The sequence below is a fragment of the Rutidosis leptorrhynchoides genome, chromosome 1 (assembly GCF_046630445.1).
Source record: "Rutidosis leptorrhynchoides isolate AG116_Rl617_1_P2 chromosome 1, CSIRO_AGI_Rlap_v1, whole genome shotgun sequence".
Classification (NCBI taxonomy): Eukaryota; Viridiplantae; Streptophyta; class Magnoliopsida; order Asterales; family Asteraceae; genus Rutidosis; species Rutidosis leptorrhynchoides.
Window position 1 is genome coordinate 34,337,481 of NC_092333.1, and position 27,787 is coordinate 34,365,267.

The 27,787-nt window shown below is 35.8% G+C and overlaps 1 protein-coding gene and 1 pseudogene across 1 annotated transcript; one reads left to right on the forward strand and one right to left on the reverse strand.

Annotated features, from left to right (window-relative positions):
* Positions 1–44: 44 nt before the first annotated feature.
* On the reverse strand, positions 45–27,744 carry LOC139857355 (probable flavin-containing monooxygenase 1). The gene is made up of 5 exons (XM_071846131.1): positions 27,286–27,744; positions 8,054–8,291; positions 7,544–7,710; positions 7,063–7,415; positions 45–482 (listed from the first exon to the last, which is right to left on the reverse strand). The coding sequence occupies exons 1-5, from the start codon at positions 27,742–27,744 to the stop codon at positions 137–139; spliced, it is 1,563 nt and encodes a 520-aa protein (XP_071702232.1). The 3' UTR covers positions 45–136.
* On the forward strand, positions 5,010–5,711 carry LOC139886412 (secreted RxLR effector protein 161-like; annotated as a pseudogene).
* Positions 27,745–27,787: the final 43 nt, after the last annotated feature.

Sequence of the window (27,787 nt, forward strand, 5' to 3'; positions counted from 1 at the left end):
CCCTTGAAGATTTGTATTATAAGTCTGATTATATATTATTATGATCACAACAAAATGATAAGTTGATAACGATGCTAATATGACCACCAAATTAAACCGGGGGATGATGGCTCAAGCTTGGGTCCATGATCCCACATCAAAGGTCGGCATAATCAGTCGGAACATATGGTGCGAATAACTCAGGTATAAACCATGTCTTTCTCCTTGGGTTATAACCCATGTCTTTACACAACAAATCGTTGAAATGGATCGGCAACAAGAATGTAATGCAGGATCTTTTGTAGGTTTTGAAAGCATAACGTCTCATAAAAATTTCCCATTTGTTAGTGTCTTCTTCCATGGCCTTAATGGTTGGTAGCTTCATGTTCCCAGCTATAAAATGAGCCAACCATTTGCTCCTTAATTCGGTTGCAAACAAGTTCGCTGTACTCTCTGAATACCCAAGTATTGCTACTTGTGGGATCCGAGCATGTATGCATTCCCTGTAATAAGCAAATTAAAATGCATAAAGAAAGAACCTAGTAACTATGCCGAAAATACAATCACAAACTTAGTTACATTAATATCGAGTGGTTACAAGTTCTATATAGATACTCATTTTCCTCAAAACGAATGAACATAAAAGACTTTTTTCGCGTTTAGGCTACCCGGGAAGGAAATATTTTTCTTAATGTACGTGGCCTAACCGGATTATCCGTGACCGTTTCTGACCATTTTCCCCGGCCAACCCAATATCAGGGGCGCATCTATGTTTTAACGGGTGGGGTCCTGTGACACCGCTAGTTCAGATTTTTTTTTTACAGAGTATATTTCAGATTGTAAGAGACACCACTAAATTTGTCAAACGGTACCTCATATAATTTAAGATTTGAGATTTTCTAAAGGTAAACAGCTACTGAAATACCTTTTAAATATAAATAGTCTTTGAAAAAACTCCGAGACCCTGTTTTCATCCTAGAATGGTCGCTGCCCAATGTTGGAAATTTAGTGTAATTGAGGAATTTAATCTACACTTTTAAATGGGTTAGGAGGTACGGAGTGTACACCCATTAAGTGATAGATTACCCAGACCCGAAAGTGGTTTTCCATTATCACAAATTTGAGTGATTACGGAAGTATTATTCCTGCACTAGGTGAAACATCTCCATCGTGGAAATGAAACAAACAACTTTATGAAAAGGATTTAATCGATTTCCTTGATTTGATTGTTGAAAATAAAACAAACAACTTTATGAAAAGGATTTAATCGATTTCTTTGATTTGGTTGTTGGAAATAAAATAAACAACTTTATGAAAAGGATTTGTTTTAGATTTGAAAAGGAAACTGAATTTTATAAAAATGATTTAATCGATTTCCTTGATTTGGTTGTTGAAAATAAAACAAACAACTTTATGAAAAGGATTTGTTTTAGATTTGAAAAGAAAAAATACTTGTTTTTGAGTGCCTATAAATAAGGACTATCATTCATGAGAAAAAATAGATACAAAAACACCTTAATACTCTTATGCCAAAGAGTTCTTGTTTACTGCCAATAACAAGAACTAATCTCTGTCTTATCCCAAAGTGATATTCGTGTAACCCAGGCAATAAGGGTCGAATAATTACTTTCGAAAAGTGATACCACGATTCAGTGATTTATCCGGCTATCGATTATTTTACCCTACACGAAATTTCAATAAAACCTCCAACAATCGAAAGTAATTATTTGTTATAATCGATGGCGGCTACGATGAAACACATGACGGCGAATTTCTCTAAACTTGATAAGTTTGAGGGAATTGATTTTAGGAGATGGCAAAAGAAGATGCACTTCTTTCTGAGCAGCATGAGTGTGGTGTACGTACTCAGCACACCAATTCCTGAAGATCATGGTGATGATGCCACTGTTGAACAAATTCGGAAAAGGTTCAAGTGGGAGAACGATGACTACATCGCTAGAGGTTTAATCCTCAATGGTATGGCTGATTCCCTTTTTGATATTTACCTAAATGTTGAATCTGCTAAAGAACTATGGGACTGTTTAGAAACCAAGTATATGTCTGAAGATGCTTCTAGTAAAAAGTTCCTTGTGAGTAATTTTAATAATTACAAGATGGTCGTTTATAGACCGGTCTTGGAACAATACAATGAGCTCATTCGTATACTTGGTCAATTCACACAACATAAGATGAACATGGATGAGTCTATTCAAGTCTCAAGCATAATTGATAAACTACCTCCATCTTGGAAAGAATTTAAACATTTTTTGAAACATAAGAAGGAGGAGTTAACTCTTGTTGAGTTGGGTAGTCATCTGCGTATTGAGGAATCCCTCAGGTTGCAGGATAATGACAAGCCAAAGAGCAACGAAGTTGCTGGTACGTCTGTTGTCAATATGGTGGAACATAAAAAGTTCACTAGTAATAATGACAAAAATGGAAAACGTAAACATCAAGGTAATAACAAAGTTGATCCTAATAAGAAGTCTAAATTGACTTGTTGGAAGTGTGGTAAATCTGGACACTTGAAGAGGGATTACAAGGTTATTTTTGGCACTAACAATGCTAAGGGATCTAGCACAAATGGTTCGGGCAATGGTTCGAACAACCAAGCCCTGAAAGGTTAGAATATATTTAATAATTCAATTGAGAATTATTATGTTTCGTATATATCTGAGATTTGTTTTGTGCAGGATGATGATGTTGCGTGATGGGTTGACTCTGGAGCTACTATTCATGTATGTAAGGATAGATGTTGGTTCAAGACTTACGAGTCGGTTACTGATGGATCAATTCTTCATATGAGAAATGAGTCAACAGCCTCTATTCATGGACGTGGTCGTGTGGATTTAAGTTTTAGTTCTGGAAAGATTGTTTCTTTGTTTAATGTTTTGCATGTACCACAAATTAGGAAAAATTTGGTTTCAAGTAGTATGTTGAATAATTGTGGTTACAAGCAAGTTATTGAATCTGACAAGTTTGTTCTATCTAAAAATGGTTTATTTGTTGGATTTGGTTATTTGAGTAATGGAATGTTTAGACTAAACATTGAACATGTAAGTGTTGATATTGCTTGTATGTCTACTACTAGCATAAATAATTCTATTCTTTGGCATGCTAGACTAGGACATGTACACTTTAAAGGAATGCAAGATATGTCTAAAGATGGATTAATACCGGCCTTTGATATGAACAATGAAAAGTGTAAAACGTGTATGTTGACAAAGATCACTAATAAACCTTTTCAAAATATACATCGTGATATTGAGATTTTGGAATTAATACATAGTGATTTATGTGATTTGCATGCAACTCCTACTTTAGGGAACAAGAAATATTTTGTGACTTTTATTGATGATGCTTCTAGGTTTTGCTATGTTTATTTGTTGCATACTAAGAATGAAGCATTAGATAAATTTAAAATATTTAAAACTGAAGTAGAATTACAACAAAAGGCATTGATTAAAAGACTTAGAACGGATAGGGAAGGTGAATACATTCACCAATTGTATTTCCAATCTGTTGGTATTATCCATGAGACCACAGCTCCTTATACTCCACAACAAAATGGTATATCTGAGAGGAAGAATAGGGTCCTCAAAGAGATGGTTAATTCCATGTTATCCTATTCGGGTTTAAGTAAGGGATTTTAGGGAGAAGCTATATTAACAGCTTGTTATTTGCTTAATAGAGTTCCTAACAAAAGGAACAAGATTACACCTTATGAACTTTGGAATAAAAGAAAACCTAACTTGAACTATCTTCGGGTATGGGGTTGTAGGGCTGTTGTAAGAATGCCTGATCCCAATAAGAAAAGTTTGGGTGAAAGAGGTATAGATTACATATTTATTGGATATGTTGAACATTCCAAGGCGTATAGGTTCTATGTTATAGAGCCTAATGAGTTTGTCTCAATTAATTCTGTGATTGAATCTAGGGATGCAATCTTTGATGAAAATCGATTTTCATCTATACCTAGACCAAAGGATATGATTTCAAGTAACAATGGAATCAATAAGGATTGTAATGATGAAGTCTCTGAAAAGGCTGTTGATCAGTCACTTGAGATTCGAAAAAGCAAAAGAAAAGGGAAACCTAAATCATTTGGACCTGATTTTCAGTTATACATAATTGAAGGTTCTAGGGATGATGTTTCTACCCAATATTCGTATTGTTTCAATGTTGATGATGATCCTAAAACATATGATGAAGCAATGAAGTCTCAGGATGTTGCATTCTGGAAAGAGGCAATTAATGATGAGATGGATTCTATCATGGGCAATAACACTTGGGTGTTAGCTGATCTACCTCCTAGTTGTAAACCTTTGGGTTGCAAATGGATCTTCAAAAAGAAGATGAAGGTAGATGGAACTATTGAAAAGTTCAAGGCAAGGTTAGTCATTCAAGGCTTTAGACAAAAGTCTGGAATTGACTATTTTGATACTTATGCTCCCGTGGCACGTATCACTACCATTAGACTGTTGATTGCTTTGGCTACAATTCACAATCTGGTTATTCACCAGATGGATGTGAAGACAGCATTCTTGAATGGTGAATTGGATGATGAGGTTTATATGAACTAACCTCAAGGCTTTGTCATGCCAGAAAATGAAGGCAAGGTGTGCAAACTTGTGAAGTCCTTATATGGTTTGAAACAAGCACCTAAGCAATGGCATCAGAAATTTGATGAAGTGGTTCTATCTAGCGGTTTTAAATTAAACCAAGTAGATAAATGTGTATATAGCAAATTTGATGATTCTGGTAAAGGAGTTATAATTTGTCTATATGTTGATGACATGTTAATCTTTGGGACTGACCAAAGTCAGGTTGATTTAACAAAAGAATTTTTGTCATCAAAATTCTCCATGAAAGATATGGAGGAGGCTGGCGTTATCCTTGGCATTAGGATCAAATGTGAAAGCAAAGGAATTTCGATTTGTCAATCTCATTATATTGAGAAGGTGTTGAAAAAGTTCAATTGCTTTGAATGTGCTCCTGTGAGTACCCCTATTGATCCAAGTGAGAAGCTTATGCCTAATCAAGGTGAAGCTGTATCACAACTTGAGTATTCTCAGGTGATTGGCTGTTTGATGTACGCCATGACTTGTACAAGGCCGGATATTGCTTTTGCTGTGGGAAAACTGAGTAGATATACTAGTAATCCTAGTACTCATCACTGGCAAGCAGTTGGGCGGGTACTGAAGTATTTAAAGAAAACTATGGACTATAGTTTGTCTTATAGTGGATTTCCTTCGGTAATAGAAGGATATTCTGATGCGAGTTGGATAACCAATGTTGAAGACCATTCTTCAACAACTGGTTGGGTATTCTTGCTTGGTGGAGGTGCCATCTCATGGGCTTCCAATAAGCAAACTTGTATTACCAACTCAACGATGGAATCTGAGTTTGTTGCTTTAGCTGCTGCTGGTAAAGAAGCAGAATGGCTTAGAAACTTGATCCATGAGATGCTATTATGGCCTAAACCTATAGCACCCATGTCTATCCATTGTGATAGTGCTGCGACATTGGGAAAGGCTTATAGCCAGATGTAAAATGGAAAGTCTAGACACTTAGGTGTCAGACATAGCATGATTCGTGAACTTATCATGAATGGGGTGATTTCTATAGTGTTCGTGAGGCCACAACAGAATTTAGCTGATCACTTGACGAAGGGATTGGCAAGAGACTTGGTTGACAAGTCTGCTATGGGGATGGGTTTAAAGTCCACATAAATGTCTAATTATAAGATACACAATTCCCTTCCAATGAAAATTAGAAGTTGAATTCAATGCGGAAGGCTTATACTTAGAAATTTGGAGTACATAAATTTTATATCATCCCAAGGTAAGGTATGTACTCGGACCTGCTGAAGGTGAGGTTGAAGTCTAGCTTCTTAACAGTTCATTTGAAAAAGTGCAAGAGCAGGTACATGACTGAAGTGAACTACCTATGTGAATGTGAAGTTTTGCCGCTTCAACAAAGCTTGGACTTTTAGCTTTGGATACATTCATTAAAGGATATGGACACATGGCTTGTAAAGTGTCAGGATAGCTTTAGAGTATTTGAAAACTTATGTGTATATTATTTTCAGTTATTCAAATGGGTTGAAGGTTCAATTCTTAGAACACCCTGATTCTCGAATATTTGGAATGTGTAATGTACTAAGGTGAAAATTCAATCTTCAAGATATTTTCATTTATGCGTGAGTTTTTGTTTTAATTTGTTTAATTCTCATGAAACGAATTGCACTAAATTGGGGAGGATTGTTGGAAATTTAGTGTAATTGAGGGATTTAATCTACACTTGTAAATGGGTTAGGAGGTACGGAGTGTACACCCATTAAGTGATAGATTACCCGGACCCGAAAGTGGTTTTCCATTATCACAAATTTGAGTGATTACGGAAGTATTATTCCTACACTAGGTGAAACATCTCCATCGTGGAAATAAAACAAACAACTTTATGAAAAGGATTTAATCGATTTTCTTGATTTGGTTGTTGAAAATAAAACAAACAACTTTATGAAAAGGATTTGTTTTAGATTTGAAAAGGAAACTGAATTTTATGAAAATGATTTAATTGATTTCCTTGATTTGGTTGTTGAAAATAAAACAAACAACTTTATGAAAAGGATTTGTTTTAGATTTGAAAAGGAAATTAGTTAGTGAAACATCTCCATCGTGGAATAATACTTGTTTTTGGGTGCCTATAAATAAGAACTATCATTCATGAGAAAAAATAGATACAAAAACACCTGAATACTCTTATGCAAAAGAGTTCTTGTTTACTGCCAATAACAAGAACTAATCTCTGTCTTATCCCAAAGTGATATTCGTGTAACCCAGGCAATAAGGGTCGAATAATTACTTTCGGAAAGTGATACCACGATTTAGTGATTTATCCGGCTATCGATTATTTTACCCTACACGAAATTTCAATAAAACCTCCAACACCCAATATATGTTGCGAGGTTTGAAACGGCCACAACCACTAGGCTACTCTTATATTCTTAGTTTCCGAGGGTTTACAAGTATGGTGTGCTTGAAATGTTACTCGATCCATTAATGTAATTATCTATCGTACCTGTAAAAAGGGGCTGATGATCCAAATATACAACCTTGGAAGTACATTGATTTGAAGATATTAGCAAAACATTCATCAGGTCTAAAACCAGTAGCAAATATGACAATATCTGTTGATAAAGGCGTTGCTTCTTCTTCTTCAAGAACTAATCCGGTTCGAGAAAAATGAAAGCTTTGAGATTTTTTCAAAATTATGCTTCCTTCATCAACTCTTTTGTAAAAAGTAGGGGGCAGAGTAGGCAACATACATGAAGCAACTTGAGATATGAAACTATGTTTTGGAATCATGTTGTGTTTCTTCAAAGGATATATCCATTTAAGGTAAATTTCTGATAAAACCGAGAATATCCACATCTGAAATTATATCCAAAATCAAGATTTAGATACGTATACCGTTTACAGGACAATGTGAAATGATTTGGTTAGGGTAACAGGTCAAAATGGGTAAGTCAGTAAATGTAGAGTAAAGGTGAATAGTTTACCAAAGGATATAGAAGAGAAACCAGGAGCCTAAGGAAGAAGCCTTCATGAGGCTTATGGATCATGAACTCGGAGAAACGGTTCTGATTTAGAAAGTTAAGTTCATTTAGATGTTCGGGAACCATCCAGTGCGCCTGCTTATACACAATCGTACATGGATGTCTAACACCTAACAGTTTAAATCAAATTCAAATGTATTATGTATTATTAAGATAAAATATAAATATATATTAAAAATATGTCTAATTCTATTAACTTTTGACACATTGATCTTGTTCTTTTTTTATCATATTATCAATCATTTTCATACAATTTTCAATCGTTTCAGTTTAGCATATATATACTGATATTTGTTTTAGGCACATATAGAATTTATACCATACTGTTTCATTTTAGCACCTATCATGACATGTTATTCATTTGAATACCAGCAGGGTAAGTTTTGCCCCTTTTGATATGTTTTCACCTGATTACATGTGTATTAATCCATAAATAATAAAGCTCAAACTTACCATTTGTTTTGGCAACTTGTACTGCAATGTCAACTGCTGATTTCTGAAAGCCAACAACCGTAACCCTCTTATCTTTGATGAATTCGGCCGCATTGGCTGAGGTCATAGCCGCATAGTCCATGGAGTGTAAAGCCATACCATCGAATATTTCCGGCCCTTTACCACACGGAAATTCGGGCACATTTGGAAAGTTGCTATAGTTTCCATTGCATAATATCACAAAGTCCACTTCAAAAACCTACCAAGCGATAGACCAAACGATTGAAGTCTTATAACTGTAAAGTACAAATTTCACTATTAAAAAGTGAAATACTCACATATTCATAAAACTTTGTGGCACATCAATTGAGACTTATTTTTGAGATGAATGAACTAAATATGATTAGAAAGTAATTCAAATACTCTTGTTAATCTCGAAATAAGTGTCCTTTAATTTCTTTTCATGGATTTGCTATCGTTTATTTTTCATTCAGACATTGTGCGCTCGGGTTAGTTTGTATTCTAGTTAAGCTCGTATGGTTTTTTGTTTCTTCAGTTGTATTTCGGGCTTGATCTTTTAATGAAGTTTTCCTACTTGTTATAGTAGTTACAGTATTAGTTTTTCCCATAAACAAAAGAAGTTAAAATTGACTAACTTTTTTATTTAAGAATCAAATGATTAAGAATAACACATAAAGGTAATTCATAAAGGTATATTGAGAAGTTTAACGATATTTTTAGTTATTTTTTTACGGGCAAACGATTATTTTGAAATCTATATATAATGATAAAGTGAACACCTTTTTGAAACAGAGATGATGTAACTCAACGAGTTCAACAAACAACGTAACGAGTCCAAGACTCCAAGGCGCTTGAAAGGAATGAGTGGCCGAAGAAAAATGGAATATAAAATAAAAATATGCTTTGAGATGAAGTAACATTTAACTACTGTTTTAGGGATCTTAATACCGTTAAGGTTGCAAAATTCGCTATTCGGTGATTAATCGGTAAAAATTTTAGAAGGAGTAATCAGTAATTCGGGGATTTGAAAGGATTTGATCCTTGATTTTATTCATCATATGTGTATCGTATATATACATGATTACAAACAAGGAAAGCAAATCAATCCTAACTAACCATTCCACAATATAAGGAATGGATATACAATGAGATCATAACTATAATTATAAAGTCAATGATATATTTCCTAGAAATATATATACACGGGCATGGGCTTTGGTGTTTGGATGTTAGAGCATGTTCGCTCTCGTGTTGAAATTGATGAACCGTAAGGTCCGTCGGGTGAATGAAACCCTTGAGATCGAGTGTTTTGAATCTCGATGTATGATTGGTGAAGGAGTCTACGTGACGCGATGTTAGGTACCTCTTTGATGCCTACTAGCGTGGTGTTCGACTCCGATGGTGTTGCGGTTACATTGTACTTAGGGTACCAGAGAGAAACCCTTAGGTACATGAGTGACTAGGTGGAAATTTGATGAGCTAGAGCAATCGGAGGATTGCAAGATTAAAGTTGGTGTAATTGTGGTAAACTCTTCGTTCGAAGTGTTTAAGGATTGGTTAAAATCCTTCGTAAGCTCAAGGTTGGAGCAAGATGTGGTGATGGGTCGTGTGAACCCAATTGTTAGTAAAGTCTAGCCTTGGTAGCATTGTACGGTTGTACAAGATGCGGTTATGGGACGTAGTTCCAAGTGGGGGAGTTACACTCCCGCACGAGGAGGTTTTAGTGTGAGATTTCGAATGATACTCTTAGTAGATCAGAAATTGGTGTCGGGACCTAGATTTGGTCGATTTGTGGTAAAAGTACGATTTGAAATAAATTGTACTTATGGTTTTGGATTTAAATTATCACCGATGTGGTAATGTGATGAACCTCATTTAGAGATAATGGACGTGTTTGACGAGCAAGTGAGATCCCTCGGTTAAGGGATGTGCGTGTCGGATTCTCTTCTAGAGAATTGTTGTGTTGTGCCTATGTGCGATATAGGTGGTTCTTGCTCGATTGTGATGGCATTGTGTACACGTACGTATGATGCGTGTGCAAGGATTTTCAAGTGAGTGGAATAATTATATGCGTGCATATATGATGTATTTATTTGTGTGGTATGAGTTGTGAAGTGTCGACGTGTTAAGACACCACTTCTCACGTGGCGAGTGAAGTGTCGATGTGTTAAGACACCACTCGGGGTGAAGTGTTGACGTGTTAAGACACCACCCGGGGTGAAGTATCGACGTGTTAAGATGTCACCCGTGGGGTTAGTGTACAACGTGTTAAGTGCACTAACGGTTGTTGTGAACACCGATGGGAAATTTAAGTACCATTCCTGTGTTGAGATTTGAGAAGTGGATCACGTGTGGTTGCGGATTCACGATGACGCGTGTAGTTCGGTCATCTTATTGTGGAAGTGAGTCTCGTGTAGTTCGGATTCACAATGACTCGTGTGGATGCAGTCATTATATTGAGGAAGTGAGTCTCGTGTAGTTCGGATTCACAATGACACGTGTGGTTGCGGTCACTCTTTTGGGATAGTGATTCTCGTGTAGTTCGGACTCACTAGGGCGCGTGTAGTTCGGCCAATCTCGATTGTTGTGTGGTGGAGGTAGTGGGTCGCGTGTGGTTGCGGATTCACTAAGGCGCGTGTAGTTTTTGGCCAGCCTTCATGTTGTGTGATCTATTGGTTGTTTTATACGCCAATGGTGGGGTCGTAAGGACCATGTTGTGTGATCTATTGGTTGTTTTATACGCCAATGGTGGGGTCGTAAGGACCATGTTGTGTGATCTATTGGTTGTTTTATACGCCAATTGTGGGGTCGTAAGGACCATGTTGTGTGATCTATTGGTTGTTTTATACGGCAATGGTGGGGTCGTAAGGACCACGTTATGTGATCTGTTGGTTGTTTTATACGCCAATGGTGGGGTCGTAAGGACCATTTTAGTGTGAATAGTGATGCAATAGTCGTATTTTGCTCACGTGTTTGCGGTAGTTGCTTATTAGACGTGTTTGCGCACTACAAGGGATGTTAAGTGGTAAGTGTTATCCGTTAGATTTCACTTTTATTTGGTCTTCATCGGTTAGATGGTTGACTTTAGTTTGGGACGTGTTTACTTTTAGCATTGTACTTGGTATGGTACGCTAAAGGGTTGATATCTCGGTACGAGATTGGTGGAGTTTTTCCCGATATGAGGGATTGAGCAAGTTTTAGTGCTCGGATTTATAGACTTGATAAATCGCGAATGACGATTTAGTTGTTAAGGGTAACTCTATGAGAAGAATTGCCTAGAAGAGTTGGAAGGATACGTGGCGGATTCGCGTATTCTAAGTGATCGTTGCAGACTTCGGATATTGTGTGTATTGTACGTCTCGAAATGCGTGCAAGTGTGTATTTAGTTAAGTGACTAGGATCACGAGGACGTGATCGAATCTAAGTGGGGGAGAGTTGTAACACCCCGTTTTCCTCCGTACATGATTTACAGGTGTATCGCGTATGTACGATAGGTGTATGAAGGAATTGAAACATGTTCGTGCGTTAAAGTTCTTGTATGCGAAAAGTGATTAGACCAAGTTAAAGGTGGCGGCGCGGAGGAGTGGGTCGCGGCGCGACATTACAAACAAATCAAGATCAGGAGGCATGGTAAGGAAGGCACCAGGCCACGCCTTGAGTCGCGGCGCGACAGAAAGGGCCGCGGCGCGACATTTAGCTGATTTCAATTCGAGGAGGCATGTTAAGGAAACCACCAGAATACGTTATAGGTCGCGGCGCGACGATTAAGGCCGCGGCGCGGCATTTTGGGCGAGCTGGTACCAGATTTGCAATTTTAAAGGATATTCGAGGGCATTTTGGTCATTTCACGTATGTGCCAGATTTGGGATCTTAAATCCCATCCACTCACCTCATTTTCTTTATTTCTTTTTCCTTTTCTTCTTCATTTCCTCTCAAAACTTAAATACTCCAAATCTTTCAAGGGGGATTTTGGAAGGGAAGATTCGGGTTTTGATCGAAGGCGTAAGAGGCAACTTTGTTCTCCTCGTTCTTAGCTACAATTTGATACTAGCGGTAAGCTCTAACTCCGAATTTCATTTTCATGTTCTTCATCTAAATTTAGGGTTTTTGATTGTATGTTCATACATGGAACCCCACTAGTTGTTAATGAAAGATAATAACTAGGATTCGGGTTTATTAATGATGAAGGCGGGTTTTGGGTTGGTTGATGATTTAGCCTTGTTTAGGGCTTTAAATTGAGTGTAATCACTATGATTAGTGATTATGGAAGTGTTGGAACTTTTGGGTGTGTTTGGTTGACTAATGTTGAAATGGGTCAAAATTAGGGTTTGGTGTCAAATTTGGGCAAGACAAGTGTTTAACACTTGTGTTCGGGTTTAATTGGCTTATTAGGACCATTGTCACTAGTGTTAGTGATTATTGGTTAGTTTGGGCGCGGTTTGTGCTTGGAGAGGCATTTGGGTCGAAATTGCACTAAGTGTCAATTGGGTTGGTTTGTGAATCCACCCTAATTGTGTTGTTGTATTTGTGATAATGGAATATGTACTTTCCATTGGCGAGTTGCGGATTGTTCGGTGGCATTCATCAAGGCGACAAGGTGAGTGTTAATATTCTATGTGCATATGTATGTGTAGGATGGGTGCGGGTCAGGTGAAGTGGTTCTCGGTTATAGAGCTCACTTCACATATAGGTAGATTTGATGGACTTGTGTAATAGGTCCAATTGGCACGGTTGTGCGTTTTTGGTTGACCACCTTTGGCGAGGTGTACATTTCATTTGTACGTTATCACATGTGCTTGTGATGTGGACTATATAACCCCAATGGCGAAGGGTTGGTATTGAGTTGTGATTGGAGAAGGGGATCACGTGTGTATGCGGATTCACGAAGACTCGTGTGGTTCGGTCATCTTATTGAGGTAGTGATCTCGTGTGGTTTCGGATTCACTAAGGCTCGTGTAGTTCGGCCAACCTCGATGTTGTTGTGGTATTGAAGATAGTAGTCTCGTGTGGATGCGGATTTACTAAGGCTCGTGTAGTTCGGCCAATCTTCATTTTGGTACTTGGTTTTCGGTATTTGGGTTAAGGGGTTAACCTTGGGAGTTTTACGCTTTGTTATATATTGTCGTATTGTTGTGATGTAGCTAACCCTCCGGGTGTAGCTTACTTGGCATTGTTCACATCGTCGTTGGTGAACTTACTTTGTTGTTATTTTTTTAGCTTGTTGCTTAGTGATCGTACGGTATGCTTAGCTTAGCTTGCCTTTATGCTTGGATGCTCCGGTATGCGTTATTTGATTACTTGTGTGGCGTGTCCATTTTATGTATATATACGTATGTAGTATATTCTCACTCACTAAGCGTTAGCTTACCCTCTTGTTATTTACATTTTTATAGATTTGCGTGGAGGAGGTGGCTCGGGTAAGCGTGGGGACTAGTGGACTCGCGTAGTTTGCTTTAGAAGATGTGCTTTTGGATCGATTAGGATTGGGTAGCGTATCCCTAATCACCATGCTCAGTTTTGTTGGACATTAAAATAGTCGGGTCATGTTTACCCGTTCGGATATTTAAACTATGTATTAAATGTTTTAAAAGTTTATTAAACTTATTATTTGTGTTAAAGATGTTTTGGAAACATAATTGGGACCTAAATATTAATGTATTAAAGAAAAAAATTGTACGGGTCGGTTTAAATACGGGTTGGGTTGTTTCATAACCTTAATGTCTCTACACACTTCATGATTATCTTATAGAGACATTATTCAATTAATCCCTAACTAAACTCAAATGAAACATGACTTGTGATTAATTGGAACTAGGGAGTTAATGATATAGTGACTAGCCTTTAGAATTGAACCAAGAGCATTAAAGTGACTAACTAAGTCTTGACCAATCTGAAATTTCCCTAAATATCAATCAAGACACTTCTCCGAGAATGTTGGGTTTGCCACTTTTGGAATGATTAGTCACTTTCATGTAATAAGATCAAATCTCACACACTTAATGCATATAGTACTTGTATAGGATGTTTGGTTTCTTTTGCAGGTGCTAGAAGGAGTAAAGGTGCCAAAATGTGGTGTTCAAATCTGAGTCAAACGGCTATACAATGGATACCAATTTTGGACTGGAGCATGCACGATCGCACTACGTTCGACCGTGCAGACAACCGTGTGTCAACGGCTATTTTGTGAATCCCACTATAAAAGGCAAACATTTGAGAGCATTTGAAGCTGACCCTCTTGCACATTTAAAAGGCTTATCTCCAGTGATCACAAGTGCATCAATTACTACTCAAATGTGATCAAGCAAGAGAAGATTCTATGATCTTATAGATATAGAATTGGGTTATTGTAAACTTACCAATTAAAATCATTTATCTTGTGAGTTTACTTAATGTAATGTATATCCTAGTATTGTGTTAGGGTCATCATTGTAGAGTGTATGAGTCTTGTAACTTCAATTAGTGGAAGCATGGGCTAGCTTAGTGATCTACTTCCTTAAAGGGACTTAGGAAGTTGATTAATCTCATTTGGAGATTAGTACTTGTCCAAGGTGAAGACAAGTTGATCTAGGTTAGAGTTGATCTTTCAAAGGGATAGAAAGATTAGGTTTGTTGTCTACTAAAGAAGATTGAAGACTTGTAAATCGGATCTCCACCGGATTTGGAGAAAAGTGCTTAGTGAAGCAACAAATCCCGATTAGTGTGATCGGGGAGTGGATTAAGGTGAATTAGTTAACATCCACCCGAACCACTATAAATCCTTGTGTCTATGTTCTTTACATTACTTCATTTATCATTTTGAACATATATACTACACACATCAAGTTTGAGTTGAATTGGTTGATCAAAGTAAAATCGAAGTTGGTGATCAATCGAAAAAAATGTTAAAAACGTATTAAGTAACTATTCACCCCCCCTCTAGTTACTTACAATTGGTATCAGAGCGGTTGCTCAAATCATTGCGCTACAAACGACCGCGAAAGCGTCAAAATTCGTTTTGTGCAAAAACTTGAGTCAACGATTCTCGGATCAACTCAAACGATGGGATATTTGGAAGAATTGGTGAAAGGAGCACCAATCTTTGATAAGATGAATATTGATGTGTGGAAATTAAGATTTGAGTCTTATCTCAAATCTAAGGATTACTACTTGTGGAGAATAATCAAAGTAGGAGACTTTGTGCAACAAGTTAGTTCAAGACTAGTGAAGTCAACATTTCAAAACAATGATGTTTTGAAACAATTTGATGCAATTTCACTACTTCATGGAATTCTTCCTAGTGAAGAAAGATTAAGGATAATCTCATGTGAAAGTGCAAAATAATGTTGGGACTTACTATGTTCTCAAGAAGATTTAAACTCTAAGAGTTTAAAGGGTAAAGGAATAGAGAAGGGTTCGGAAAGGGTTGGTGTTTTTCGAGCAAAAGGGTTGAATGAAAATGAAGACTTTTGCCTCATGAGCTCTTGGAATGACATGGATCAAGATGGTCAAAGTGAAGAAGAGGTTGAATCTCCATTCAAAGAAGATGATGTCTCAAGCATGGATTGCAATGAGGTACATGTACTATATCCTTCTAATTATGAAGAATTGTTAGATGATTACAAGACTATTAAATTTGTGTATGATAGTAGTCGTGACAAAGTAAAACTTTTGAAGAAAGAATTACACAAAGTTACACAACTTAACAAAGTTCTAATTAACGAAAATAACACTTTGAAAAGAAAACTTGAAAGGATAACTATTTGTGATCCTTCAAGAGGTAAACATGAAATCAATGTATGTCACGACTCTAGCAAACACAAATCTTGTAATCAAAGTCCATTATATATTATTAGGAAAATTGAAAACATGGGAAAAATGGACCAAGCTAGCAATTCTATGGTAGGGATAAGTCAAGGATTGGGTAATCTTAAAATCAATCAAAATCAATGATCAAAATGCTAATGAGAATAACCTTCTCAAAAGACTTTGTATAAAAGAAAGGTTTTTCTTACAAATGCAAATTGTTTTTGAAAAATGATTTTAAAAGATTAAGTGTAGGAAGCTTACTTGCCTTAGGATTGTGTGTTTATGTGAAAACGTGTATTGCATGCTAAATACTATGTTGATGCGTTTTGTGTATACTATGTGATTGAACATATATATATATATATATATATATATATATATATATATATATATATATATATATATATATATATATATATATATATGTATGTATCTATATATATATATGTATATGTATGTATATATATATGTATGTATATATATATATGTATGTATATATATATATGTATGTATATATATATGTATGTATGTATATATATGTATATATATATATATATATGTATATATATATATGTATATATATATATATATATGTGTATATATATATATATATATAGTATATTACGTGTCATTGATGATTAAAACATCGGGAGGATATAATCATTCAATGTTAGGAAAAAAAAACTTGTCCTCGAGTATTCTATAGAACCTAAGAATCGTCAAAACGCGTTCGAAGAAAGAAAAAGTGAAGACACGAGTGATCAGAAGGATCCACGGTATCACCACGGCTGACCGTGTACTCGACCGCAGACACCTGTCATGTTCGTGGAAAAATTTCTTCACGGCTAACACCACGGTCGACCGTGCTTCGACCGTGCGTGGTCTGATTCAGTTTTAAATTGAACTAAACCCTCACTCTTATTTCTTTTCAACCCACTTCAAAACACACACACCTACACACGACTGAAGAGATCGACCGCACGAAGAAAAATGCGCATTCCTTCAAATTCAATTCCTACTTTCGGTATGATTAATCCTTGCTTTCCTAACATTCAATTGTGTTTGTATGATGAATTAGGGTTAAGAAGAAACCCTAACTAGAATGAATCAAAACCCAAATTGATGCAAACAATTGAAATTGTTCTTAAAGAACAATTTAGAAACAATTGTAGTAATGATTATCGTATATCTATGCATTGATTTAACATTGAATGATTCTAGGGTTCATTATACATCTAGGTTAGATTTTCATAGAAGCATTGTTTATATGATATGAATGACATTGTTGCTAATTGAGTGTAATAATGTTGAATGTCAAAATATGTGTTGATGATGATTTCAAAAGTCTAGAACACATATGAACTTTGTGAAAATCTTAATCTAGTTGCAAACTCATTAACACTAATGAAGAGTGAAAATGTGAAGAACATTAACATCAAAACATCTAAGTGTTGATGATAATTAAATTTGCAAAACGTGTTGCCTACAATTGAACTATACACCTTGAACTAATCTGAAGTATCATTGTGTAGAAAATGGCAAGAGGAGATGAACCAAAAAGAAAGGACTCATACAACCCACCTTCAGATCCTACAGAGAGAATTAGGTACAACGCTTGGTTTCTCTCTAGACGTCCTATCGCTGAAGGAAGAAAAGTTGCCCACGATCAAATGCCCGAACTTGTGAGACAATTCAAAACTCTCAAATGGGAAGTATTTCTCACTCTTGATGGTCCCGTTTACCCATCTCTCATTCGCGAATTTTATGCAAACTTCAATTTCGTGAACAATAAAGTCTCCTTCAGTCTTCAAGGCACCAATTACCACTACTCACTTGAGGATTTCGGACGCATTCTCCAAGTTTCAACAAATGGTGAAGAATTCTTCAGTTCACATCACGGACTGGCATATCTTCCAAGTTTTATCTCCAACAAAATGGCAGTAATAAAAGCACTATGCAAAGACAGTGTTTCTCGCTCTGAAATTGAGAGATCTGGAGTAATGAGTAGACATCTCTCTCCTGAGTATGAAGTTTGGAACAAAGTCATTGACTACAACATCTACTGCAGATCAGGAAATCACTCAAACATTCATGCTACTCAAGTTGCTCTCTTGTGGTGTTTGGAAAGTGGAATCAAGGTAAATATTGCCTATCTGATGGCAACCAGGATGAGTGGACTCATCACCGAAACAACTCGAGGATTGCCCTATGGAATGCATCTAAACAAATTGTTTAGGCACCTCAAAATCACAAGTGATGACCCTCTTCCACTCACTCATAAACCAATCCTACCATCAAAAATAACAGGAGTATCAACCTCCAAAAGAAGAAGAACTACCAATGAGGCAGGAACAAGCAGAGGAGCTATTGAGGTATCAGACAGTGAAAATGAAGAAGAAAATGAACCGGTGAGGGATCTTGGGGTCAATGCCAAGATGGATAATATCTATCAAACTCAAATCAAAAGTATGAAAAAGGAATCAAAAATGAAGAAGTTACTTAAAGGAGTGATCAGAAGTTTGACCTGTAGGTCAGCAAATGAGGAGGATGATGATTCAAGTGAAGAATTCTAACAAACTATCATAAAAACTTTCTATGGCTGAATGATTGAATGTTTTAAACAAAATGTTTGGAGAACTTCTAGTATGTGTGTTTAATAAAGTATTTGTGTGTGCTTATTAGATGCCTTTAATCAAGAATACCAAGCATGACAGAGTCATACACGGCTAAACTACGATCGACCGTGAGCCTAACCGTGTGTGTTCTGTACCAGCAAGTTTAAATTTTTCAAAACGATTAATCCACAGCTTATGTCACGGACGACCAAAGCTTAACTGCAAAATAAACCCTGCATAAACTAACAAATCATTTTGTCCTATTAGCTCAATAACTTCTCTCAAGTGAAAATTGACTTGTGAACTAAAAGACTTTACTCACTTAACCTACCTCTCTTGTGAAAAAGTAAAAATAGTTCCTAGTAGGTCTCTATAAATACTAGCACACTCAACCAAAACTCATACCCACCTTCACAATCCCAAAAAATCCACAACCAAATCATGAGACAAATTGCCGAAGGAAGAGAAGTGTCAACCCATCAACTCTCAACCTATTCACTGGCTAACTTCTCTAGTGTGAATTGGAATGTCTTTCTCAATCTTCGAGGACCTCTATATCCTCTTCATGTGAATGAGTTCTATGCAAACTTCCAATTCCATGATGATATGAAGATATCATTTACTCTCTATGGCAAAAGCTATTCCTTGACACTTGAAGAATTTGGAAACATCATGAATGTTCCAAGTAACGGGATCAAATTTTTCCTTAACCCAAACTCATTTGATGAGTTTCCTGAATGGTTGGAAAAAGAATGTGTTCTTGAAACACTGAGTGAAGGACCACTCAAATTTGAGTCCATCAACAAAGAGGGTTTTTTAGTGCATCACCTTGCTTCAACATATGATCTATGGCAACAGATCATCTCCATAAATGTATATGGAAAGGGTGAATTACTTTGAAGAATGAATGCAAATGAGGTTACTCTTTTGTGGTGTCTCATACACTCACTCAAGGTAAACATTGCTTTTCTGATGGCATCGAGAATGCAACAGGCAGCTCAAGAACCACTCTTGAAACTACCTTATGGCCTCCAATTAACTAAACTCTTTGCTCATCTCAAATTGACGACCTCCTATCACTACGCTGCTCAAGTCTCGTCATACCCGATTTGCAGAGTTTCAACCAGACCATTTGTTGAACCTTCTCTTGATAACCCTCCAAATTTTAACCTCCTTGTGACCACAGGACAAATCAGTGTCATTCATGAAAATGTTCTAAAAATCGGACGACATCTAAACAAGCTAGAAGGAATTATAAGAGACACTCATCACTACATTCACCTCAAGAAATAGGCTAAGGCAATTTAAAGAATGTCTACCTATACATCCAATTAATGTGTCTTCCATGCATATTTTCATATATGCATTACTATGTTTCATGATTGCTTTGAATAAAATGTGTGCTTATTATGTTTTAATATATGTTCTTCCAATGTGCACAATTTAAGGGGGAGTTTTGTTCTAAGGGCGAGCTTAGTTCTAGGGGAGCTAACCTTTTTGCTTCGACAAAAGGGGGAGAAAGATGGATACAAGTGATTGTTAACACTTTCGTATTTATAGCAAAATGTCACTCATCACTTGTATGTTTGTCATCATCAAAAAGGGGGAGAATGTTGGTTGAATGTGGGTTAATACACTAAACGATAAACTTAAGTATGATTAACCAAAGTATACGTTTTGATGATGACACACACACATACGCATAAGTGATGACTGACATCTTAACATAAAACACGCAAGGTCACTAATCCATACTTTATCTTGCAAACGACCAAGTCAAACATAGGATTAAGAATGAAATTAAAAGTTCAGGTAAACACACGATCGAGGTACGGTCGACCGCATAGTCAACCGTGAAACCCCAAACTGAATTGCAACGTAGTTTTCTGAAAACAAGTTGCAATGTCGCCACCACGGTCAACCGCAGTGCGACCGCAGTTTCTTCTGTCTCCAATTTCGACCAAATAAAGTTTGACTAGTTCCCGACATCTATAATTCATGAAACCTTTCTAAACATGCTTAGAATATATGCCCTCTCCATACTCAATTGAGTTTTGGTCATAAAAACACTAATTATGATTAATTACGCCTAATGACATATTAATGACAAATTAACCAAGATTAGGCATAACACATAAGTGTTAATCAACAACTTGTGATCTTAATTCTTATCTAGATATATTTAGTACGATCATCAAGTGCCAACACACTTAAGCCAATGTCACTAGAACAATGATTGCTATTAGAAATGACTTAGTGATTAATTAAGGCTAAATGAAGAACAATGATCTCAAGGTTAAACTAGAAATGACTTGTAATCCTAAAACACACTTAGATACATTTAGGATGGTCACCAAGTCCCAACTAGAGATTGCTCTTCCCTTGTGCATGTGTTGGACATTAATGTGTGCTTACACATTAATCATGTAATGTGTTATATTGCACATTATACTTTTTAAGTACTTGAATTATAAGTTGTACAAGTATCTACATGATTGATCTTAGAATAACTATCTCTTGCTATGTGAGTATTACTTGCTACTTGCTAATATGCTTAATACTCATAAACTTGTCAACTTAATTAATATGTTTGTCATGTGCTCATTAGTTAGGATTCAAGTAACTAACCTACTCCAATAGATTAAGTGTAAAATGGTTCACAATGAAACTATAGTCAATTGTCTATTTGGTCTAGTCTAAGTAACTAAGTATGATTGTTTGATCAAGAATAACTTAACCTTAATGTCTCTACACACTTCATGATTATCTTATAGAGACATTATTCAATTAATCCCTAACTAAACTCAAATGAAACATGACTTGTGATTAATTGGAACTAGGGAGTTAATGATATATTGACTAGCCTTTAGAATTGAAACAAGAGCATTAAAGTTACTAACTAAATCTTGACCAATCTGAAATTTCCCTAAATATCAATCAAGACACTTCTCCAAGAATGTTGGGTTTGCCACTTTTGGAATGATTAGTCACTTTCATGCAATAAGACCAAATCTCACACACTTAATGCATATAGTACTTGTATAGGATGTTTGATTTCTTTTGCAGGTGCTAGAAGGAGTAAAGGTGCCAAAATGTGGTGTTCAAATCTGAGTCAAACGGCTATACAACGGCTATCAATTTTGGATTGGAGCAAGCACGGTCGCACTACGGTCGACCGTGCAGATAACCGTGTGTCAACGGCTATTTTTTGAATTCCACTATAAAAGGCAAACATTTAAGAGCATTTGAAGCTGACCCGCTTGCACATTTAAAAGGCTAATCTCCAGTGATCACAAGTGCATCAATTACTACTCAAATGTGATCAAGCAAGAGAAGATTCTATGATCTTATAGATATAGAATTGGGTTATTGTAAGCTTACCAATTAAAATCATTTATCTTGTGAGTTTACTTAATGTAATGTATGTCCTAGTATTGTGTTAGGGTCATCATTGCAGAGTGTATGAGTCTTGTAACTTCAATTAGTGGAAGCATAGGCAGCTTAGTGATCTACTTCCTTAAAGGGACTTAGGAAGTTGATTAATCTAATTTGGAGATTAGTACTTGTCTAAGGTAAAGACAAGTTTATCTAGGTTAGAGTTGATCTTTCAAAGGGATAGAAAGATTAGGTTTGTTGTCTACTAAAGAAGATTGAAGACTTGTAAATCGGATCTCCACCGGGTTTGGAGAAAAGTGCTTAGTGAAGCAACAAATCCCGATTAGTGTGATCGGGGAGTGGATTAAGGTGGATTAGTTAACATCCACCCGAACCACTATAAATCCTTGTGTCTATGTTCTTTACATTACTTCATTTATCATTTTGAACATATATACTACACACATCAAGTTTGAGTTGAGTTGGTTGATCAAAGTAAAATCGAAGTTGGTGATCAATCGAAAAAAATGTTAAAAACGTATTAAGTAACTATTCAACCCCCCTCTAGTTACTTACAAAGGTTTTTACAAAAAAAACACGGAACACGTCTAAATAATAGTAGCAACACGTCTAATTAGAAACCTGCAACACGTCTAAAATAAGTATAACACCTCTAATTGGTAACCACGTCTAATAACTTTTACAAGGAACACCTCTAATTGACAACACGTCTAACAAGTATTTCAAGGAACACGTCTAATTAACAACACGTCTAATAACTTTTACCATGAACACGTCTGAATGAAAAAACAACACGTCTAATTGGAAACACGTCTAATAAGTTTTGTCAGGAACACGTCTAAATGACGAACACGTCTAATAAGTTACAAAAAACACGTTTAATTAGTTTGCAACAAACGCCTTTTAACTGGAACACGTCTAAATAAGTTCAAATAAGTTAACGAGTTATATAAGTTAACGAGCTCCGTTTAATCAACCTAACCCTTAGAGTGCTCCCAACGCATGCGCCCAGGCTCCGCCCAAGTTTTAGTCCAGGAGGACACTGATGGCACCATTTAGCCCAGCTCTAGTCCAGGGGTCTAGCCCAGCTCTTCCGCCCAGGTTCTTGTCCATTTACAACATATTTGAGGACGGCTGGACGTATATATTGCTTGTACCGTGAGCATTAAAGCTTGTAACATCTTTAATTAAATAATTTAAGTGGGTCTCAATTTATTTGAGGAGGTATGTCCTTGTTGGGAGTATTTAGTCCAGGTTTAGTCTTGGGAAGAAAGTGGGATGGAGGTGCTGATGTGGCGCTGAATGATTGGTTAGTCCTGGAAGAAACCCTGTCATGGTTGGGAGCGCTCTTACATTTTATTAACATAAGTTAACAGAACACGTCTAATTAAACTTTTTAACCTTGCCTCATCTTAATTATTATCGTTATCGTTATCATTATTATTATAAGTATAATATAATCTCTTTATCTCTAATAAGAAAAAAAATATGTTGTCAACTTTTTTGAAAAAAGGACATCTGGAAAAAGGCCAACCTTTAAATGATAAAAATCTAATTTTGATCCAAACCCTCTAAATTATAGATAGCGTCATTTAACTTTTCAAGTATCAGTTGGGCTTCCTAATTACACGATTGCCCTTATGCCCTTAATAAATAAATTTTATTAAAATAAATATAAATATCTCTTTATATAACCGTAACCACGTCTATGCCATTCTCACTCACCCTCCTTCCCCATCTACTTTGTTAACCATCATCAGACCTCCTTTTACAATCGACTTCCACAATCGACGGCAAAAAATCGATGGTTTCACGCGGTTATAATTTTTATGGCCGTTCGCCACGGTTTTAATCAACTGTATGAGGCGTTTGTAGTTTTAATCGACGGAATTAGGGTTTTATTTTCTATTTTCACATTCGCATTCATCTGTTCAGTCCATCGATGAAAGGTTAGGGTTTTATTAGTTGCTTTGTTGACGATTCTCGATTAATGTTTTTTTTTCTATATTGTTGATTGTTCGTTTTGATGTTGTTGATGTTGCAGGTGACGTCGCTGGTGGCTGTGATGATCGGTGATTGAATATACTTTTGTAAATATGTATGTATAATTCCCTTCAATTCCTCTATGTTACTTTATCGTTGTTGATACATGATCTTAGACTTTTTTGTCACTGTCCCTTATGTATTTGTAATTGATTATCAATTAATAGAACATCGAATTTTAATATTATTTACAGTGTTTCTGGGCGGTGAGTGGGCCCAATCAAGAGTGCTTTTGTTGCACGTGTCGGGCGTAGGAAGGCCAAGTCCTAGAGTTGACTTTCGTTGTGTGTCAACTAGATAAAAATTCTGGTAAGTTTCGGCATGTAATAAAGGATTCACAGCAAGTATATTCATATTTAATTTTTGGACTATTTCATTTGATTATGTTGATGCATACAATGATTAATCATATTAGAGCTGTTTAGTTGAGTTGTTTACATGTTAAATTTTGATTGTTAGTTAAGTTGTTGATGTCAGTGTTGACATACAATCTTCACTAAATGGGTTTATGACATGTTCTGTTACAGGGTCACATATCATATGCTCAAAAATATGTAAGTATGTTACAGAAGTAGAAAGATGCAAGAATTCTCGTATAATATCTTTTTGACAAAACATTTTTTCCTGAAAAACTGGTTTAATCTTTAGTTTTTAGTGGTCACAAAATGGCCGGGTCGGGCTGTATGGGACAAATTTGGTTAAAAAGTATCAATTACCCGTTCCTCACTTAAGGCATTAAAGTTGATACCCTTAAATAGATATAAAAATTAGAATTATTTTGGCGAAGAATCGGACATGATAATTATATTAAGAAGATCTTTGCCTGTGACAATTATGAGAAAAGTATTACTAACAAAGGAAAAAATGGTTATATCGTTTAATGCTATGGGCTCAGTCATATATCAGGTTCATTAATAACATGTTTTGGTATGTGGCGAATTGTGTATTGGAGAGTAGTGGCTGAATTGGAGGCATGACTTGACATGCTTCTGTTCGGTTGAATAGTTTTGGACGGTAGAAACAGGCATCAATGGATAGCAGCGCCAAAGATCAAGCTTTTTTATATATTGCCACTGCAACTGCGAAGCATGTTAATGGACGTTTTGTAGACACTTAATGGTTTTGGTTCATTTATAACTATAAGTATCAGTATCATGCCTAATATGGGTTTCCTTTTTAGTAATTACTGAGATTAAGATTGTATATGCTATACTAACATGTTACTGAGTATGATTTTTTTTTTCCAGACTTTACTTTGTTACATGCGCTTCTTGGTTTGTTTGTTTCTAATCATATTTAGTACCCACGTTCACATATAAGCAGCTCAGGAAACACATCTAGATCTTCAAGTTTCTTGCTAATCATGTTCAGGTATGTTTTCTCTGAATTGGTTTAGTTACAAGATATAGGTTACCGTCAGTAATACTTGTACAATGTTCAAATGTATTAGGACGCTGGAGAATGAAAGTTGTCCACTAGAGTGTCTTTATGGAGATAAAACTTCGATTATGTCTAATGGTGTATATGTCGTTCCAAGTCAACTGAATACACAATAAAGGTATATATATGTAAAGGAGCTACCCGTGATTCTCATTTATACTGTTTTGCTATATTATTTTGTGATTCATGGTGTTTGGTAGAGATCACATTGATTGTTAACGAATTATTTACTAAGTTTGTCCACTCATAATGAGGTTCTTAAGAGTTGTCTGTCCAATGATTTTTTTAATGTACTTTAATGCAATCTGCTAATTATACTGATTTGTTTTAAGCGTGCTCTGTATTGCAGCTTAATTTGACATGTTTCCATGTAGACGTGATTCAATTGTATAGCAGCTGAATTTGACAGTTGCAGTAGGAGCAGTAGGAGAACCTAACACAAAAAAGATCTTTAGTTAACAATTTCTCGTCCAAGGTATCTTAAATATCCTTTCTAAGTAAAAAGCATTATATAACTAAACATGTGAAATTATTTTATAATGTTGTTGGCAGAGGGAGAGGGAGGCAAGACTGGCAGAGGGATGGCAAAGAACCAACTATAGCTACCTTATATTAGTTTAGTGTTTTATTAGTGTTTTTTAGTTTAGAATCATCCATTGTAAATTACATTTATGACTTTTTTCTGTAAATACTTTAAACATATATATATATATATATATATATATATATATATATATATATATATATATATATATATATATAGTTTGTAGTAAATTTAATTTGGTATATTTGATGCATTTTGTATTTGGCGCGTGTTATTTGAGATTTTAATTTATTTGGCGCTAGAAATTATTTGGCGGTAATTGGCAGGTGTTATTTAAAATATTTGAGTTTAACCATGGTTAACATTTACTAGAACACGTCTAATTGCAACTAACGGAACACCTTTAATTGCAACTAACTGAACACGTCTAATTGTAAATAACGGAACACGTCTAAAAGACATAACGGAACAGCCTAATTTAACGATTTGACAACACGTCTACTTGAGAGTTTTTAGAGCAGTTCCTTGAACCGCACTATATGTCACCACTCAATTGAAGCCGTCACATGTAAACGTGTTGTTCAACGCGTCTTTGATTTTCCACACGTCTAATTGTGCCGGAATGTAGTAGTGGTATGAAGTTTCGAATATTATTAACAGTGGTGGCTAGGTGTATTATGTTGTTATCGGCCATCGTGTGATTTGTAGAATAGGCTTGTAAGAAAGCAGAGAAAGGGGAGAAGAGATGGATCGATATTAGGGTGATACTATGAAAGGATTTGATCCGTGATTTTATTCATCATATGTGTATCGTATATATACATGATTACAAACAAGGAAAGCAAATCAATCCTAACTAACCATTCCACAATATAAGGAATGGATATACAATGAGATCATAACTATAATTATAAAGTCAATGATATTTCCTAGAAATATATATACACGGCTAATAGAATTAATCGTGTATTAATCGGATTGTACTTTATACATATAGATATTAAATTTCAAAAACTATATGTGTAAATATAAAAAAAAAAAAAAAACGTAAACGTACACATAAACTTTATTAATTGTCTAAAATTGTTTATTCTGTTCTAAAACTCTAAAGTTATAATTTGAATTCATTTTAAAATGTTGAACAATTTTGACTTTAAGCGAATTTGATTACCAAATTCGATTTTGGCCCATCAATCGACGTTGATCGACTAATTAAACGGATTTTGAAAAATCGGAACAGACTACTATTAAAAATGAGTAATCGAAGATTAATTGAAGTAATCGGGTTTTGTACAACGGTGCCGTTATCTACTTAAAGACAAATTAACTATCCATTTTTAACTACCTTCACAAATAAATCGTACAAACAAATTAATTAAACATAAGGAAATTACAAATTGCCCTTTTACCTTTGATGGTTCTGATGGAGAGAGGATGTCCTGTACAAGCAATTTCCATTTCCCTTCAAGTGAAAAAGGCCCTCCATTTCCACCCCACTCATCCCAGCCAGAAATCTCATTATCATCCAACGGTCGGGAGTAATCAATCGCGACCACCTTATGATTGAACTTAATCCTACGGACGAGATCAAAGTGTACAGCATAAGAATTAATGTACTCAAGCACCTGATTATGATCAGGAAAAACCTCAGTAACATAAGATGGCCAAGAAAAATCTGAAAATTGGTAGAATGTTTTAGGAGTTTGGAGTTTAGTTGAGTCAAGAGTCTGGTGGGCCCACACACCACCGAGAGAGCTTTGTGATTCGAAAATGGTTGCCCGGAAACCTTTTTGCATCAAGTGTTTGCATGCTAGTAGGCCACTGATTCCGGCACCGATAATGGCTATTTGTTTGTGATCATTTGCCATTTTCCGTTTCGGTGGGTTAGTTTGAAGAAACTTGTCTTCTTGA